Source organism: Merops nubicus, unplaced genomic scaffold (assembly GCF_000691845.1).
Source record: "Merops nubicus isolate BGI_N331 unplaced genomic scaffold, ASM69184v1 scaffold44666, whole genome shotgun sequence".
NCBI classification, from domain to species: Eukaryota; Metazoa; Chordata; class Aves; order Coraciiformes; family Meropidae; genus Merops; species Merops nubicus.
Genome location: NW_008616371.1, coordinates 1 through 12,463, shown reverse-complemented (window position 1 = coordinate 12,463; position 12,463 = coordinate 1). Strand labels below are relative to the sequence as shown.

General features: G+C 40.0%; 1 protein-coding gene across 1 annotated transcript in view; it reads left to right on the top strand.

Moving 5' to 3' along the window:
- Positions 1-6,543, top strand: part of LOC103775362 (cyclin-T2-like) — a gene marked incomplete at both ends in the record, with an annotated part of 7,902 nt that extends 1,359 nt beyond the window's left edge. The window contains 3 exons of the mRNA XM_008942807.1: positions 4,579-4,707; positions 5,310-5,370; positions 6,481-6,543. Coding sequence (XP_008941055.1) covers positions 4,579-4,707; positions 5,310-5,370; positions 6,481-6,543 — 253 coding nt within the window. The remainder of the gene's footprint in view (positions 1-4,578; positions 4,708-5,309; positions 5,371-6,480) is intronic.
- Between the last annotated feature and the right edge of the window lie 5,920 nt (positions 6,544-12,463).

The following is a 12,463-nucleotide window of genomic DNA, read 5'->3' as shown; positions in this document are numbered from 1 at the left end:
GTGTAGGTTTTGCTTCTGTAGTGATAGAGAGCTATGCATTGCATGGATGTGTGTATAAATCAAAAGGTACTGCCCTAAAAGAGTTTTGCTAGTCTTTGAGCAAGAACAGCAGGTGAGAGAATTGAGTTGCAGCAAGCTTTGTGGTGAGATATGCCCTTTGAAAGTGAGCCTGTAATATACGGAGTGAAGGCAGCAGAACAGTTGTTGGGTCTTTCTCCCCTCCACCTACCTGCATGTCTAGGGGTGCCTGGAGCCAGGGGAAGAGGAGCTGGTGAAGCATCCAAATTTTTCTTGGACTCTGGATGGTTTGCAGACGTGACAGACTAGGCAGAGCTGCTTGGAGTGGAGAGGTGGCTCTGTGCAGGGCTGCTGCAGCCAGGGCTGGTGCTACAGACGTGGACTGCTCGCTTCTTGTTCGTGGGGTCATCTGGTAATCTGGGGTAGATTTGGGCAGCAAGAAGCTTTACCTGCTGTGTTTGGGTTTTCACCAGACACTGGAAAATGCTGGTTGCTTGGAAGTACAGTAGTATTTGGATATATAGTGCTCTTGTTATGAAAACTGAACCCTAAGTTACATTTCTGAATCTTAAAAGTAACAAGTAAGCTATGTAAGGACTGAGTGCTGTGAAAACAGCTACTGTTACAGCAAGGGGAAGGGTTTGTTAAAGTCGTTCTCAAGTAATAGTATTCAAATAAAAGCTGGAGGCAGGTGCATTGCAAGTTAGTTGCCAGTAACACCAGTTCCTGCTGCACTGCTTTCTGTGGTGCTCAGTGAGGGTAAGGCCCCTGCGTGTGCTGAGGGGAAAAGGCATCTTTTTACCTGTTCCCCTTTGGGGTAAAGGGGGTGGTCTCAAAGTGCATGAGTCACTTACAAACCATCTGGCAGGTTCTCTGTAGAGAAACCAAAAGCCAAGGACTGTAATGAATACTTCATATCAAATCTTGAGGGTAGTTTACAAGCTAAAAAATGTACCAATGTTCATCCACTGCCAGAGGAAACTAACCCTTGGAAATTAAACAGCAAGGTACTGGTGGTCTTGAAGCTAAGGCCCACCTAAAACTTTTGAAGTGTGTGATGTATGTCTGTTGTGTGCTTGCAGTGATGTTTGGTCATGGCAAGGAGGAATCTGAAGGTCATTAGTCAGAATGCCTTATGATCTCCAGCTGAAAAAAATGTAGCCTTTATTTTCTTGCTTTATTGGTAGGCTGATGGGTTTAGGCAAGTAGTAAACACTTGCGTATTTATTGTCACATCTAATTGCTGGGTTATACAAACAAGTCACATATAAGTCACATGCACTAAATTGTTAATAAATAGGTCTTCTACTGGGACCTTGTTTACTTTGTAGCTGTGGTCTTAATTTTTTTTTCTTGATATAGGTTGCTGCTAAACAATTTTACAGGCTTACAAGATTTTGAGAACCATCTGTGAGTAGGGAGCAGAATTCCCAACAGTGTCTTCAACCTGTAGAGCCACAGGGGTGGCACAGGCCAGTTAACGTTGTCTTGGTCTATTTTGAACATGTTGCATTTACTGTTCTGATGACCAAATATCCCTGTTTTTATGAAGTTGACCTTGGGATAGCGAGTCACCATTGAATTGCTGTGGATTATCTACCAAGTCCATGCAGTTGGTTGCAAGGAAGGATGTGTCAGGATTGTGATGTTGCAATCAAAGCAGGTTATGGTCCTGCAGGGTTGCTCTGCCCCAGGAACAAGGCGGGAACTCGCTTCACCAATCCTGGTAAGCAGAATTGGATGCCCTGGCTACTAATTTTCTCTAGCCATGCAGATGACATTTCAGGAACTAATTATTCTTTCTGCATTGCTGTTGACTAGAACATGGTAACTTCAGTGTGCTGAGTATAAAATTAGTCCGTGGAAATATCAGGATGGGGAGGGAGCTTGCTGGCTTTTTATGGGAAATGCTAGCCTCACTGCTGTCCTTTAAAATACCTTGAAAATAAAAATTCTTCTGGAAATACTGTTTCTGTAGTACTTGGTGTGTTTGATATTGTTAGAGCAAACACTTCTTTTAGAGGCTTACTCTTCAGCACACTAATTTGAATAAGAGAGGGGAGTGGGGGAAATCCGTGGTATGCTGGCAATCAGAGGTAAGGCATCCAAATGGTAGCTGTATTTTTAAATGCAATCCTTGCAAATCCCATGTGGAATACCACCCAACCAGTTGAAAATATACTTGATATCATGGGTCTTTTTTTGTGTGGCATGCAATGGGAGTTAGTAAAGTCCATAAGGAAGGCTTCAGGAGGAATTTTTCTCCTGATGTGCAAGGCAGTTGAGTTGTGTGGATGGATGTTTTTTTTTCCATCCCTCTGTATTCCCTTCTTGTCTCTTGAGCCCTGTCCAAGTCCTTAAAACTTTGTTAAAGTTCTTAAAACTTTAATAATACGCATCAAGCTTTAGAGAGGCTGTTTTGGACACTTTGGTTCTGGTTTTAACCTTGCAATTTAACTGCTGGTTTTTTGCACTGTGAGCTCCTGGTTATAATAACAAGTTGTAGCTCAGTGTTCACACTGAAGGAAATTCTGTCATAGACTGGAGCCCCTCAACGTCTTAAGCTAATTTGTATCAAGTCTAAGAACATTCTAATACTGACATTAAAAGGGAGAGGGGAGTTCTCAGTGTGCATGCTGCAGATGTATTTTCAGGTTATTCCAAATGCCTTTGCTGTAGCAACACTGTTTACAATGTCTTGGACTTTTTAAGTGAAAAGGACTTGTACCACATGTACCAATAAAACTTGCTGTCGTAAGGCTCTTAGGTTTCAATTTTTGTTTTCAGTGAGACTTGATTTCTGAGATTCTCGGATAGTACAAAAATGAGATTCAATTTAATAAATCATGTGTATACTTCTGGCGATTTTTTCAAAGTCTTAATATTTTGAGTGCATGGAAATTATTTATGTTTTATGTTTACATATAGCGTAGAGCTTTGTCAAGTCTCTGTCTTGAATTTTGCTTTTTTTGCTCTACTTTGCTTTTTCTCTCATTTTTGAGAACTGGAATTGAATAGAAGTAGTTGAGTAACTTTGCCAGTTGCATGCCTAGCAGGGTGTGTCGTCTGCTGAAGACTGTAAGCATGCCAAGTCTGAAATTTTATTAGGATGTCTGTATTTTCCTGTCTCCCTTTCTTATAACGAGAGATAAAAATACTGACCTGCTCTAAACCGGGAATGCCAAGCAAGACAAAGACCTGAAATTCTTTGGCCAGAAGCCAGCGCTGCTTCTTAGAGATGGATAACTGGGGTGTATGTAGATTTGTGATGAAATGGAGTTAAATACCAGTTAATCAGTTTGACTTAGCCTCCAGAAATATGTTTTTTTAAGGTCTTGGAGATCAGGAATTGTGTGGAGACTCCCTGGCTAGACCTGATCTATTTCAGTAGATTAGAAAATATCCTGAAGTCAGCCTGATGAAGAAGGCCTTTTTTGAAGTGAAGTGAAGCTTCAGTGCAGAGAAGCAGTTCTTTTGTCCCTGTTGTGGAAGAATTTATTCCCTGTGACTTATTTTGGATAGTTGAGGTTTAAGAGTACCAGATTTCTTCATGGCACGTTTCTGTGCAGCAAATGGTATCACCAGGCCAGCACTGAATGAGAAATCCAATACCTGCACTGCTTGCACCATGCACTAATTAAATAATCAACAAGCAGCTATTTCATGATGATTTCTACTGTCATTTTAATCCCTGTTTAATGTGGATGACTTCTGCGCACAAGGAGGACCTTGATTCTTGTAAGCCATTTATGGTTAGCCATGCTCTGTATATAGAGACATCAGTCATTCTAATTGACAATTAGGCATCCAAACTGCTTCATAGAAACTCCTAGGTGGTACTGAGCTGTGAATGGGTGCTTTGCTGCCAGCTTATGACACTTAGGGTTCTATTAATTCTCATCTTTAAATGTAATTTGTAGTCTTTGCTAACTTTTGCTTTTTCGTGAATCCTTGAACCATGTTCACCAGATACTGTTGGGTATATAGTGACGTTTCTAAGAGTGAGCTTATACTTACACAAATTAGATGTCTGTAACAAGTTGTTTTCCTTAAAAGTTCCTACAAAATTTCTTGATTTTTAGGACCATCAAATGCTAGCAGAACTTCTGATCAGTTGTTTTGACTTTTACCAAAAAGATGGTGTAATGGCTCAGTATTGTGCAAGAAATCAGACGAACTTTCTCACGAAGCACATTTAATTTGAAACATCTTGTTCTAGTGTGACTAAATCCTGTGGACCAAATCCGTTCTTTTTATGCTGAACTAGAATTAGTTTGACCTCAGACTTCTTACTCACAAGTGTAATTTAGCATTTATGCTACTCCTGCTCTGTGCTGAAAGGATTGCATTGGTTATAAAATGAAACATGACTAGTTATTTTTGCTGCCTTGCATGGTTTCAGAACTGTTTTAAAAAAAAAAAAATCAACCAAACAAAACCCACAAGCAAGTCCAGCTGGATTGGATCCACTTTTTCTAACTACCAGTATAGACTCTCCATAAAAATTCATGTCCTGCTTGTAAAAAGTTTTTAAATGCATACCTGTCTTTTTTCCTTCAGATAATATCTCCTACGGCATTGTTTTTGGCTGCAAAAGTGGAAGAACAGCCACGGAAACTTGAACATGTTATTAAAGTAGCACATGCCTGTCTTCATCCTCAAGAGCCACAACTGGATACAAAGAGTGATGTAGGTGGAAGTCATGATTTTAAAGATAATTAGATGACACTTCATCTAATGATCTGTTACATTGTCTTAACTGGATTATTGCTGTCTGCAAACTAGAAAAAATACTTTTGTTTTTTACACCATATAAGGGTTTGGTTTTTTTAACAAACACCGCTGTCTGTGTTGTGTTTTAAAGGATCCAGTGCAGTTGTCAGCTGGTGCCTATGCCATACATTGGTCTTCCTTTCATCTGCCAGAACTTGTAGAGCTTCCACTTACTTTATACTTCATATTTTCTTTCCCAAGATGAGTCTTCCTGAAACCAATCATAGGATGTCTGGTGGAAATGCACCAGAGTAGTTCAGCCTGAAGGTCAGGCTGAGCTAGCTCTACCCTGCTGGACCTCAGCTGATGTATAAAATGATTTGAGCACCTTTGCTATGCTCCCAGTTCTTGGAATGACACGTCGGGGGGTGGGGGGGAGGTTGGTGTTCTAACTTGTTCTAACCAGCTTGGGTGGTGGTCTTAGTTGGTCTTGCTAGTACCAGTATTCAAGTAGGAAGCGGATGATTAAACTTTTGAGACAATAGCTACGTCTTGACCTGTTTGCTTATTTGTTTCAGGCATACCTTCAGCAAGCCCAAGAGCTGGTTATACTTGAAACAATAATGCTTCAGACTTTAGGTACGTCTTTCTAAATATCTCCTGTGCAGCCAACTTACCATGAAGAAATAATGGGACCCAAGGAACTGGGTTTTGGATGTGCTGTTGATACACTAGAATTTTACTATTTTTGCGGTCAACTTCTGACCTGTGAATTGAGTTTTGTATTAGCAGTTCCATTGTGTTCACTTTGGAGAAAAAAAGGTAGATCTGTACTTGTGAAATGCATGTTTCTCACACTTTGATGGGGTAGAAATGTGTACCCTTCCAAATAGATTTTAGTCCAAAGTAGTAACTACACTGATATTTCTTCATCTAAGGTAACATACTGGGTGAGCTGTGTAGGTGTTCTGAAGCAGTTGGGAAGAGCTTTATCCCAAGTGCTCTTCCCCATTTTACCTTTCAATAAAAAAAGTTATTTTATATAAAAAAAGGTTAGGTTACTGAGCAGGGTTCCTACCTCTGAACATCACAACTTGTCGTGTAACCAAGATTCAGGCGATTCCAAAACTTGAAATGGAATGATCTGATAGGAAACGTCTGTCTTTAAAGTAACATAAGTAGAGGCACTTAGAGCTAGCAGGCCTGAGAACACTGACTTAACTCAGATATTCTTAAATAGCACTTTTGAGTATTTTGTTTTAAAAAAAAAAAAGCTAACGGTAGTGACCTAATTCTTAAAATAGCATCATAAATAAGGTTTCTTAAGTCACTGAACTAAAACTTAACTTGTAATTTCATAGATGCAACATGTTTAATCTCTAGAAATCAGTAAAGTGCATGTGCATGCACATGTATTTCAGTGTCTGCGTACAGCTTTTACTGACTTGTTAATGTACTAGAAACTGTTCACTTATATTCAACTTTAACTGGGGAAGTTATTGTATTTTTATTTATATATATGATGAGCTTATTGAAGGAATGTTTTCCTGATTGATCCTGAAGTGACTACACCATCAGCCATTCTGAAATACAAAGTGCTGCAGAGTCAAAGGCAGTTAAATAGGGTTGTTCCATCTGCAGTGCCAAGGGTCAGCAAGCATTTCAGGTCTGGGAGGAAACTAAAAGGGTGTGGGGTTTTAATTTATAAATGCAAATGTATCATTCTAAAATGTATTCATAACTCTTCAGGTTTTGAGATTACCATTGAACATCCACACACAGATGTTGTGAAATGTACGCAATTAGTGAGAGGTCAGTGACTTTTAACCGCTTCTGTGAGTCCTTTTTTATCTTTCTAGAAAAATTTGAAGGTTATGTCATTTGTCTAATATGATCTTCACCAACCATGTTATCCAAAGAGTGTTTAAAGCTAATTACTAAAAGCTTGATATTAACCTTTAGAGTTTGTTGAAGAGTTAGGTTCTGTTCTTCATGGTTTTTTGCTTTCTTATTAGCATTGATTTTAATAATGTCTGTTCCATGTTTTCTCAAATGACAGAAGCAGTAGTTGAAAATTGAATAGCCAGCTACTTAGTACTGGTTTGTGTTGATTATTTTCACTGTGAAGCAGCTGTACCAGCTCACTTTTAGTCTGCATGTTGGCTGATGGCTAATGCTAGCTTTCTGTTGTAGCAAATATTTTTAAGTGATGAACTGAGGGATGAAGAGAGCGTGTAGCAGGTCTGCTGTTGTGGGCAAATCCTTCAAGATGTGACTAACTGATTTTTCTGGAGCAGCGTGTACATACTTGGTTTGGATGGTAGTACAAACCCCCAAACCTTTTGTTAAAGAATCACATCCTCATGCAGCTCATTAATGTGACTCTGGCTAGAAACTTATTTTGGTTTTTTAATATTTTGGGTTGAATTTTGGACCACCTCTAATTTGAGCTTTAAAAAAGAAAAAAGTCCTCATAAGATGATGCATGGAAAAGTTAGGAACCAGTTAAAAAAGCACCTAAAGCTTTTCACTTTGTGTTCCTTAATATAAAAGTGTTGGGGAAATTACTAGGTCACGATTGTTAGTCTTTGGTCATTGGCTGGTTTTGGAGTGAAAGTTTCAAAGTTAAATGCCTTAAAGTTTGGTGGCTTGGGGTTTTTTTTGGGGTGGTGTTTTTTTCCCCCCTCCATAAAATACAGGAAAGTTAGGTACAACTAATGTTAACTAGATCTGTAGACCTGTTTTGTAGTAACTCTAGAATGAAAGTTGCTCTTAGAAGGGAAAGTATCTCATTTTACAGTAATTACTGGTGTAGTGTATTCAGAGTTTGGTTCTGAGCAGGAATGTTGCTGTAACTTTATATTTGCATATAAAGTAGCTTTATTGCTGTTCTTGCTATAAGATAATGATTCTTTGCTTTCTGTCAGATAATGATTCTTTGCTTTCTGTCCAGACTTGGTCATGACTTGGTGCCTGTCTAATTGCATCTGAAATCTCAGTAGTCTGCATCAGCAGATATGTAGGGTTTTGCCTTGGATTTTCTTAGCTGTTGGTCAGTCTAACCAAGAGCAGGTATTTCCCTGGTTTGTGTGAGCCCCTGCACTCCTGGCGGGTGCGTGGGGCTGCAGGAGGGCTGGGGGGGGAAGTGCTGCAGCTGTGGAGCCTGCAAGAGGAAGGGCATACTGCTACACAAACTTCGTTTCCTTTACTCACAGGTAGATGACCGCTCTTTAAGACAATTAAGCTTTTTCCTTTCTGTTTCATATGCTACTTCTACATACTGACAAAATTCATACTTTGAAGGGATGTGCTCATTTTTAAATTTGGCCATTTAAAGCTGGTGTTTAATGACAGCCCACTTTAACAAAATACTTAGAATTCTAAAATGATACCAAGTCTTAATCTGAACACTCCATTAAGGGCAGAAAAATCAACATACCTGAAGGACTGGTGCAAAGTGAGTCCGACGTATCTGCTGCTTGAAAACCTACTCGCTGGAGTAGCTGCACTCCTTAGTCTATCTATATGCAGATGGAATTTTTGTCAGCATATGCCCCTCCTGGAGGTGGTATGGGCTGTGAACACAAGATCTTTGTACCTCATTAAAAAAAGACCATAAATAAAAAATTAATTACAAATTAAAAACATTGAGTGTGAAATCTGTAGTCATGACTGCACATCAAGCAGGTAGAGAGCAATTACTGTGGAATACTGTGTATTGATTGAATAAAGAGGTGGGTTTGTGGGCACAGTGATCTATCTTCAAAGGTGTGATGGTATGATTTTAGTTCTCTATCTCTTTTTTTTTATTGGACAGTGTGTTGTTTTAATGTGAATAGCTGCAACACTTAAATATCCTTAAGTCCTGAAGCTTTCAAAACACATCAAGACTTGTCAGTGTTAAGTCCTTAGTGCTAAAGGGATTGACCAAGAAGACAGACTGCAAGGTTGCTTTGTCCAGGTCTGGTAACATGTCGTCTTGGACAAAAAGCACTATTTCAGAAGGGAGAGATCATTTTTTTTATTAAAGGGAAGAGTATAATGTGTCTTTAGTATGACTTGACGTTAAGTATCAGAAAGAGGCAACAAAGTTAGCTGAGATATGCACACCTACTTCAGGCTTGGGCTTAGCATGTGTACACGGAGTGGCCATGTGGTGACAAGATGCCCTTTTGCTGTTGAAAGTTTAGCAGCAAACATTGCCACATTCTTCACAGTGGCTAAGAGGATGGCTGATTCTTTGTATCACTTCTGTTGTCTTGCATCCCAGATAATGTGTTTTATGCTGTCACTGTAAGTTGTTCCCTTTATAAACAAAACCAAAAAAAAAAAAAAAAACCAAACACCAAACCAAAAACCCAGGTTCTGTTGATGATGCTGAAAAGATTCAGCCAAGTCCTTTGTCAGAAGACTGTCTAGTCCTGTAGTGGCATACCAGAATCAATTGCTGGAAGCTGAACTAGTAAGCAGGAATTGGTGCAAATAAACATGGTTGGTTCAACATGCAACTGAAGGAAAAGTTGAATTCTTCATCTCTTAAGGTTGAAAGCTTTCCTGGTATTAGGCAACACGGATCATTGTAGATCAGGGCTGACTGGATGGATATGTAATGATGTTTAGCTGTAAGTTATCTATTTCTTCCTTCTGGTTTTCAGAGATCCGTGGGTTGATGAAATTGTTCCATCTTTACAGTTTGGTCAGTATAGTAGACAAGGAAAATGGTGTGGGCTTAGTCTTTTTTCTGCACCGTTCTTCCTCAGTGTCAAGAGATTGAGAAGAGGAGACAGAACCATCATTCCTTAGGATCCCACAGGTCCTCTAAGGAATCTCAAGGCAATGGATCTGTGAAGGCCTGTCAGCAAGCTTCAGTGCCCATTCCAAGGATCATCCGTTACTGAAGAGAGAAGAAAAGAAAAAAGGAAAACCAACCAAACAAAACCAACACCAAAAACTGTTCTGGTGTCAAACTGCCTTGCTGGCTTGAATGCTAGTGGAATGATGAGCAGTGGAACTGCCCTAGTGAGGAGACCATGATGTGGTCCTCTTAAGCTCTGGTGCAAAATCAGGCCATTCCCAGCCTGCTTCTGATGGAACTTGAAGGGGAGGAATCTGTATCCTCATCTCCATCTTGGAAAGTCTTCAGTCATTTCTTTTTCTGTGTTGGTACACAAGCTTCTTTTGGAACTGAACATTGGATCCCACGGATCTCTGGGATTGTTCTCGCTGTTCTGCAGGTTATCAGGTATCTCGAACACCTATGATCATTACTAATCTTTTGTGGAAATTGCACTGTCACATTCTTCAAACATACCATAGTCTGTGTGTGCACGGGTGCCATGGGTTAAGGCTGATTAAGAAAAGCAGAAGAGAAGATGAAAGTGAATCGGATTTTTGAGAGGGTATTCTCATGAGGAGAATTTAGATCTTAGTACACTAAGTGATGTGGAAGGATCTTAAGCACCGGCTGCGCTCCAGCACTGCTACAGGTGGTGGCCTTCACATTCTGAACTTTTCACCTCACGCTCCTACAGGCCTGTTCCCAAGGTTTAAATATTTTCAAGACAGGAGAGCCACCAGGACTGCTCAGACCTACACCGTGGCCTCCTCCAGCCCTTTCCAGATACAGCAGGCATCCACCAGCATACCTCCATTCAGAGCCTGTGGCCATTTATCCTTTGCCCAGAAGGACTTCAGTAACCTTTCTCTCTTCTGATGTTGACTGGCTTACCTGCAGTCTGCTCTTTCCAGGGAATACTTGTGTAGTCAGCTACCACCCTCATAAGGGTGACTTGGCAGGCACCTTTTCATTATTGTCTCAAGATCCAAGATAACATAGTGTTGAAGAAAGGACTTGGGTATCTTGGAATTGCAACGAGTCAAATTGTGTGGTTATGCCCAATAAAAATCACTTGTTTCCAGTTGGGAATTTCTTGGGAGACAGTAGCCTTTTGGAAGGTGTATCATCCAGCAAGTCCTGTTTCAAAATCTTGATTCCTGCTTTATTAATCCCCTGCCTTATGGCTGCTTCTGCAGCAGTGAGACAGGGTGGCTGCTTTTAATCACTCCTGAGTGATAAAATATAAAATTGATTATTAATGGCTGGCGTCAGTCATCAGTCCTGCGACAGAATTCTGAGTTCTGGCAGAAGCTCTGCTGGCTGGTTTTAGCCTCTGCTTCAAGATTATTTTGGAGATACACTTTCCACTGCTATAAAGGAAACACACCAGAATATAGGAAGTAAAATTCATTAGCTTTAACTTTAATGATGGATTCTACTAAACCAAAGCTGTCCTAAATGTAAGAGAAGAGTTTGGGACAGGTGTTCTCAGCAGTACCTTGTGTTATCATAGGCTTTAGTGGTGAGCTGAAATTTCTTGCTGTTTTTGGCAGTGCTGATTATTTAGCTGTTGGTAAGTTGAAACAGTACCATGCTGGCTGTAGTATCGGAATTCCGCAGGAATGTAGTCAGGAATTTAGCACACTGATTTCTGATTGAGGCTAAAATGTGTGTTTCAAGATGTGATTCTTTTTTACCAGGTATGTTTGTTGATTTAATCAACTTTCAAGCTGATGTTAAATACAAGTTTTCTGGCATCTGCTTTTCGTCCTTGTTCAAAAGGGACATTTCAGTGAGAGTAGAGATGTTTCTTGGTCTGGTACCTAAATTCAAACATACTGTAACTGTACAGAATATAGAAATCATTGAAGATCCTTTAAACATTACTTTGAAAAATGAAGAGCAAGACATCAATTTCAGTCTTAACCATTCTGTGTTTTCATTTGTTGTTGTAGCCTCATTTCACTTTTTTTTTTTGTGACACTGCCTTTTTCTTCTTTTTTTTTTTTTTTTTTGGCTGGGAGGGAGAGGAGAAGGTTGAACTCCATGGTTATCTGGCAAGCAATTACCGTTCTGGTTTGCAAACTAAATATTACAGTATAACAATGTCACATGTTAATTCACCTTTTGATTATTATGGATTAGAATTTGTGTCGGAATGGATCCTACATCCACATTCTTCTCAGATTATGGCACCTCTCAGTGGTGTAGCATAAAGACAAGTCTGATTTGTACTCCTCAGCAATCACTAGAGTTAAATCACATATTTAATATGCTTATTTAAATTAAATTTCTCAGACTTTGTGGAAAGATTGTTGTTGAAATAGAAGTTTAACAGTATTCCCTTTGACATAAATTTCAACAGTCCCCTTTCTGCAGGTAGCACTGATCTCAAGTGATAGTGTCAAAGTAAGAATTCAGTGAAGGCTACATTCAATCTTCCGTTAAACCCCCTGTGCCCAGCTATCCCATTATATGCATGTTACCGTAAGTTCTCTTACTTGAGTGAGGAGTGTTGGGGTTTTGCTGGTAGGGGGGTCAGTGTTCAGTGGCTCTAACAGCCTCAGTCATTAGCTCTTCATTTCTGGCACGTTGCAGTCGTGTGGGGTTTTTTCCTGACTGTAACTAAAATTGCTTATTTCCTATCAGTTTTGCCACAGGTTTAACAAATGCGGAACAAAATGTTACAAGTAGGGTGCTCTTAGAGGGAGCTGAAAACTTGTTTAAACTTTTTTTACCATCCTGCCTGGGGTCCTGGTGTGTTGTAGGAATTTGGGAGAGAGGTGTGGCCGTTTCTCGGCAGGTGCTCCTCTCCAAGAGCAGAAGCTGGGCTGCACTGTGCCGCGGCTGTGGCCGCTGCCCTCTTGCGGGCTGTGCCAGGGCCAGGGCTGTGCC